The sequence below is a fragment of the Penaeus vannamei genome, chromosome 7 (genome assembly GCF_042767895.1).
Source record: "Penaeus vannamei isolate JL-2024 chromosome 7, ASM4276789v1, whole genome shotgun sequence".
In the NCBI taxonomy this organism is placed as follows: Eukaryota; Metazoa; Arthropoda; class Malacostraca; order Decapoda; family Penaeidae; genus Penaeus; species Penaeus vannamei.
In genome coordinates this window covers 37073504-37081003 of record NC_091555.1, presented here as the reverse complement: position 1 = coordinate 37081003, position 7500 = coordinate 37073504, and the positions used below count along the sequence as shown (strand labels likewise).

At 43.5% G+C, this 7500-nt stretch overlaps 1 protein-coding gene across 1 annotated transcript in view; it reads left to right on the top strand.

The window, feature by feature from the left end:
- The first annotated feature begins 1738 nt into the window (after positions 1-1738).
- LOC138862174 (GATA zinc finger domain-containing protein 14-like) overlaps positions 1739-7500 on the top strand; it is a 9630-nt gene continuing 3868 nt past the window's right edge. The window contains exons 1-12 of the mRNA XM_070123353.1: positions 1739-1850; positions 2269-2332; positions 2839-2916; positions 3386-3678; positions 3814-4110; positions 4340-4793; positions 4907-5018; positions 5372-5478; positions 5654-6251; positions 6373-6491; positions 6563-6717; positions 6853-7005. Of these exons, the coding sequence (XP_069979454.1) occupies positions 1739-1850; positions 2269-2332; positions 2839-2916; positions 3386-3678; positions 3814-4110; positions 4340-4793; positions 4907-5018; positions 5372-5478; positions 5654-6251; positions 6373-6491; positions 6563-6717; positions 6853-7005 (2542 nt within the window). The remainder of the gene's footprint in view (positions 1851-2268; positions 2333-2838; positions 2917-3385; positions 3679-3813; positions 4111-4339; positions 4794-4906; positions 5019-5371; positions 5479-5653; positions 6252-6372; positions 6492-6562; positions 6718-6852; positions 7006-7500) is intronic.

Below are 7500 nucleotides of genomic sequence, written 5' to 3'. Positions count from 1 at the left end.
ACAAAATGAATCATCGATTCCTTGGCCATATGGCACTTCAATTTTCATTGTGTGGATTTAAATCTTTATATAAATTACAATTATTGCATCAAAAGATAGAAATAAACTTTTCGATTTGGACCACTTCGGTGTCCTTAGCCACCCCCTATCACCAACAAAACATGAACACAATTTAAAAGATCATGTAAAGATGTTAGTGTTAACTTCCTTATCAGCCAAGCACCACATACAACTATGCTAAAATGATGCCAGGACCTGAGCCTCACAAGAGCAAAGAAAAATACAAATTTGATGTAATTCATCACTCACCGATATGCTCCTGTTCCATTCCTGTACCTCTGCCACAGAGATACGAGGCATTCGCATGTGGTGATCTTTTGTATACATTTTTCTATTCTCTTAGGGAGAGGCAAAATACGTTTACATTATATGTGTATCTTCAAAGTATCGGTTACTTCAGCTTGAACATCAATTGTGCAAAGTAAAATTTGTCACAATACTCTTTGATCACACCCGTGAGCTTAGACTTATTATACTCACTCAGGGTGGAAGTGTTTAGACTTTTTCGCTTACTTGCGTTGTCTTACTGGTAAGATAAAATGACCAGAAAATTTGATACTATGAAGTAATTTAGTGATGTGTGAATGTGTAATTATAAATACTCATTAAATATAAGGTTAAACTAATTAGTGTCAACAATGAAAGTTTGTCTATGATAATACTTGTGATCTACAGGATAAAAATTCAAAATATATATCCTCTAAAGACATGTAAGCACGATGCACCATAAGATAAGTTCGAAATAAGCATTAAAAAAACTTTGGATATAACAGCCCATTAAGCCCAATATATCATATTTCGGATGCCAAGCATACATTAAAAAATATGTTCTTTACTTACTAAGGTGCTCAGTTGAGGACAGACTATCAGTGGGAACAAGCATGCAGCTTTCTATGTGCAACAGGAAGTGAAGTGAAGAACAAGAAAATACAAATATGCGTGTGTTTTCTTATCCTTCCTTTCGTTGTTCTTATCGCAGTTTGTTCTTTGTGCCACTTGTTGCCACAAACATGTAAATCCTAATAGCGAAATCTTTAATTTGATTGTACAGTAAAATAAAGATTTCCTTGAAATTTTCTACTTCAGGATGTGAATGATTGACCTCTTTTAGAATTCGAAATATATGAAATACTGGGGAGAAAGTAAAATAAAAGACTAGTCTTTCTTTCTAATAGCTGCACCACATCTTTCAACATTTGGATTCATACTCACGCACAGCAACTGGAATCAGCATGTAATTACAAAATTTCAGCTCGTATTTTGCAGTACTTATTAGTGTTATTATTTTCTATCCTGTAGGTTCCAAATATCATCTTAACCAGTTAATTTCATCATAAACATTAGTTATGTATTTTTATGTTTTAGATTAAACATATGTGTTTTTGTGACTTGTTTGCGGTAGAATCAACCGTACTTCACCATTTCTTCCAGAGACAGCTCCTGTAAATTCTCATACCCAAGTTCAGTTTGGAATAAGAACAAATAAAAAGTATCACAGCCTTCTTCTATTCTTCTGCCAATGATATACTTGTGATATATTTGAGTTTGCTTAAACTTCATCTTCTCTGCATATATCTGAAGGGCAATTTCGATTCTGCATCTTGTCAACACCTTGATGGTGAGATATAAAATGCACTGCTGATGCCAATTAGATTTCCTGGACAGATGTCGGTGCTAAATGGATGTAGAGGTGAACTGGTGCTCATCGCCTTTGATCCTTACTCTCACATCTGGGTTACGAAAGCTTCACTTTGGTATGCAAGCTAGAATCCAGAAAAAGTACCACCTGTGTACGAAAATATATCGACTTGCAGCATCTTCCAGAATTCCTGATAACATTCATAAACTTACATTTAGCCTCCTTCAGTTTAAAAGCACATGCATGCACATATATGCACACACACTCACGCACCAACACACGCACACACACACCAAAGAGAGAGAGAAAAAAAGGAATATACACCTCTACATAAAATAATCATCAATGTTATTATCGCAAAATCTGTTTTTAACATTAGCTGTATAAGACATGGCGTAAGTTCGATCGTGTACTGGCTCTGCTTCTACCCTTTACTCTATCAAGTGTAAGCATTTCGCCACATTAAGACCGTTTTCAGACCTAATGATGTCTGACTATTTTCGTTAAGAAAACCCAGCATTATATTGCATGATTAAATTGGGAACATTCTGGATGCACCAATCACACAGCAAAAGTGATTCACCAGGGAATCCGAAGCTCCACAGGCTCCTTTAACGGAATTGTAAATGGGATGTAGATGAGTCCATATCTGTACTTATTGACCACACATGAAGGACCAGGCAATAATCGTTAAATTAATCTAACTACTTTCCCTGCTATTGATTTTTTTTTTTTTATACTACTTTCTCATGGACTTAAACCATGTGATATTAATCACACAAATCAACCGCAGGGATGAACAAGTCTGAGTGGAACAGGGAGAGCCGACATATGTCATGAACAGGGCCTTAGTATATACAATGTCGACCGTCAATACGCGGAACATGCATTCTTCATTTCCCCCCAACAGCCGTTCATGTAGTTATTTAATTTTATTTTTAATTTATTTATTATTATTATTTATTATTATTATTTATTTATTTATTTATTTGGTTGCTTTTGTCTCCTAGTGGTTGGCCACACTAAGTACGTTACCAGACTTAATCTGACGGAAAACGTCTGTCTATTTTATCGAAAATATACAGCATCACATTACCTGTTTAAATAAGAAACATTCTGGCCGCACCGATTCGCTAAAGAATCCTCTACCTCATGAGATTGTTTGTAGGATCTGTTGAGGAGCCTGAGATGAGTGTGGATCTGCACTTTTTGACCAGGCATGGACGAGTTAATCAATATGTTTTCATGTAGGGGATGGTTGAGTGGAAGCAGTGATAATTGTCAAATGATATGAAGAGGATCTTAGCATGTTCATTGTGGGCCACCTGTGCACGAAACATGCTTCCTTCCCCTTCCCCTAGAGCCACGCATACCAGGAGTTGATTGGATGAGGTTTCCCAATGACGCAATTTATGGTTGATTTATACAACAAAGTGAAAACATGCCTATTACCTTCTTGGCTTTCATGAAATTAAGTTATTGCCAACATTATTTACGCGATTAAACTGTGTAAAGTAATATATTAAAGAAGGCAATAACTTTACTGATAGTTGAATAGCATTTTAATGATATTAATCATATCAATAAAGTGTTTTGAGACGAGACCAGCTGGACTGCCTGTGCCAATATGTGCATATCTAATATCAAATAAAATATTCACATTGCTAATCTATATAAATGCAACAGAGCCAATGGTCACAGTGGGGAGAACAACGGAATCAGAATCTACAGTACCTGCAACCTCAACAGAGAAAACAAGAGAATCTACAACTTCAACGGAAAAAACAACTGCAGCATATACAACCTTAACGGAGAGGACAAACAGACCAGCTACAACGGAACTTACGACGCCAGGACCTGCAATCTCAACAGAGAGAACAACAGTGTCACCAACGACACCAGAACCTGCAATCTCAACAGAGAGAACAACAGTGCCACCAACGACGCCAGAACCTGCAATCTCAACAGAGAGAACAACAGTGCCACCAACGACGCCAGAACCTGCAATCTCAACAGAGAGAACAACAGTGCCACCAACGACACCAGAACCTGCAATCTCAACAGAGAGAACAACAGTGCCACCAACGACGCCAGAACCTGCAATCTCAACAGAGAGAACAACAGTGCCACCAACGACACCAGAACCTGCAATCTCAACAGAGAGAACAACAGTGCCACCAACGACACCAGAACCTGCAATCTCAACAGAGAGAACAACAGGGCCACCAACGACGCCAGAACCTGCAATCTCAACAGAGAGAACAACAGTGCCACCAACGACACCAGAACCTGCAATCTCAACAGAGAGAACAACAGTGCCACCAACGACACCAGAACCTGCAATCTCAACGGAGAGAACAACAGTGCCACCAACGACGCCAGAACCTGCAATCTCAACAGAGAGAACAACAGTGCCACCAACGACGTCAGAACCTGCGATCTCAACGGAGAGAACAACAGTGCCACCAACGAAACCAGAACCTGCAATCTCAACGGAAAGAAAAACAGTGCCACCAACGACACCAGAACCTGCGATCTCAACAGAAAGAACAACAGTGCCACCAACGACACCAGAACCTGCAATCTCAACAGAGAGAACAACAGTGCCACCAACGGCGTCAGAACCTGCAATCTCAACAGAGAAAACAACAGTGCCACCAACGGCGTCAGAACCTGCAATCTCAACAGAGAGAACAAAAGTGCCACCAACGAGGCATGAACCTGCAATCTCAACAGAGAGAAGAACAGTGCCACTAACGACGCCAGAACATGCAATCTCAACAGAGAGAACAACAGTGCCACCAACGACAACTGAACCTGCAATCTCAACAGAGAGAACAACAGTGCCACCAACGGCGTCAGAACCTGCAATCTCAACAGAGAGAACAACAGTGCCATCAACGACGCATGAACCTGCAATCTCAACAGAGAGAACAACAGTGCCACCAACGGCGTCAGAACCTGCTATCTCAACAGAGAGAACAGTACCATCAACGGCGTCAGAACCTGCGATCTCAACAGAGAAAACAACAGTGCCACCAACGACGCATGAACCTGCAATCTCAACAGAGAAAACAACAGTGCCACCAACGGCGTCAGAACCTGCAATCTCAACAGAGAAAACAGTGCCACCAACGGCGTCAGAACCTACAATCTCAACAGAGAGAACAGTGCCACCAACGGCGTCAGAACCTGCAATCTCAACAGAGAGAACAGTGCCACCAACGGCGTCAGAACCTGCAATCTCAGCAGAGATAACAGTGCCACCAACGGCGTCAGAACCTGCTATCTCAACAGAGAAAACAGTGCCACCAACGGCGTCAGAACCTACAATCTCAACAGAGAAAACAACAGTGCCACCAACGGCATCGGAACCTGCAATCTCAACAGAGAGAACAGTGCCACCAACGCTGTCAGAACCTACAATCTCAACAGAGAAAACAACAGTGCCACCAACGGCGTCAGAACCTGCGATCTCAACAGGGAGAACAGTGCCACCAACGGCGTCAGAACCTGCGATCTCAACAGAGAAAACAACAGTGCCACCAACGGCGTCAGAACCTGCAATCTCAACAGAGAGAACAACAGTGCCACCAACGACGCCAGAACCTGCGATCTCAACAGAGAAAACAACAGTGCCACCAACGGCGTCAGAACCTACAATCTCAACAGAGAAAACAACAGTGCCACCAACGGCGTCAGAACCTACAATCTCAACAAAGAAAACAGCAGTGCCACCAACGGCGTCAGAACCTACAATCTCAACAGAGAAAACAACAGTGCCACCAACGGCATCGGAACCTGCAATCTCAACAGAGAGAACAGTGCCACCAACGGCGTCAGAACCTGCGATCTCAACAGAGAAAGCAACAGTGCCACCAACGGCGTCAGAACCTGCGATCTCAACAGAGAGAACAGTGCCACCAACGGCGTCAGAACCTGCGATCTCAACAGAGAAAACAATAGTGCCACCAACGGCGTCAGAACCTACAATCTCAAAAGAGAAAACAACAGTGCCATCAACGACGCCAGAACCTGCGATCTCAACAGAGAAAACAACAGTGCCACCAACGGCGTCAGAACCTGCGATCTCAACAGAGAAAACAACAGTGCCACCAACGGCGTCAGAACCTACAATCTCAAAAGAGAAAACAGTGCCACCAACGACGCCAGAACCTGCGATCTCAACAGAGAAAACAGCAGTGCCACCAACGGTGTCAGAACCTTCAATCTCAACGGAGAGAACAACAGTGCCACCAACGGCGTCAGAAACTACAATCTCAACAGAGAAAACAACAGTGCCACCAACGACGCCAGAACCTGCGATCTCAACAGAGAAAACAGCAGTGCCACCAACGGTGTCAGAACCTGCGATCTCAACAGAGAAAACAACAGTGCCACCAACGGTGTCAGAACCTACAATCTCAACAGAGAAAACAACAGTGCCATCAACGACGCCAGAACCTGCAATCTCAACGGTGAGAACAACAGTGCCACCAACGGGGTCAGAACCTACAATCTCAACAGAGAAAACAACAGTGCCACCAACGGCGTCAGAACCTACAATCTCAACAGAGAAAACAACAGTGCCACCAACGGTGTCAGAACCTGCGATCTCAACAGAGAAAACAACAATGCCGCCAACGGCGTCAGAACCTGTGATCTCAACAGAGAAAACAACAGTGCCACCAACGGCGTTAGAACCTACAATCTCAACAGAGAAAACAACAGTGCCATCAACGACGCCAGAACCTGTTATCTCAACAGAGAAAACAACAGTGCCACCAACAGCGTCAGAACCTGCGATCTCAACAGAGAAAACAACAGTGCCACCAACGGCGTCAGAACCTGCGATCTCAACAGAGAAAACAACAGTGCCACCAACGGCGTCAGAACCTACAATCTCAACAGAGAAAACAACAGTGCCATCAACGACGCCAGAACCTGCGATCTCAACAGAGAAAACAACAGTGCCACCAACGGCGTCAGAACCTGCGATCTCAACAGAGAAAACAACAGTGCCACCAACGACGCCAGAACCTGCAATCTCAACAGAGAAAACAACAGTGCCACCAACGGTGTCAGAACCTGCGATCTCAACAGAGAAAACAACAGTGCCACCAACGGCGTCAGAACCTGCGATCTCGACAGAGAGAACAACAGTGCCACCAACGGCGTCAGAACCTACAATCTCAACAGAGAAAACAACAGTGCCATCAACGACGCCAGAACCTGCAATCTCAACAGAGAAAACAACAGTGCCACCAACGGTGTCAGAACCTACAATCTCAACAGAGAAAACAACAGTGCCACCAACGGTGTCAGAACCTGCGATCTCAACAGAGAAAACAACAGTGCCACCAACGGCGTCAGAACCTGCGATCTCAACAGAGAAAACAACAGTGCCACCAACGGCGTCAGAACCTACAATCTCAACAGAGAAAACAACAGTGCCACCAACGACGCCAGAACCTGCGATCTCAACAGAGAAAACAACAGTGCCACCAACGGCGTCAGAACCTACAATCTCAACAGAGAAAACAACAGTGCCACCAACGGCGTCAGAACCTACAATCTCAACAGAGAAAACAACAGTGCCACCAACGGCGTCAGAACCTGCGATCTCAACAGAGAAAACAACAGTGCCACCAACGGTGTCAGAACCTGCGATCTCAACAGAGAAAACAACAGTGCCACCAACGGTGTCAGAACCTACAATCTCAACAGAGAAAACAACAGTGCCACCAACGGCGTCAGAATCTACAATCTCAACAGAGAAAACAACAGTGCCACCAACGGTG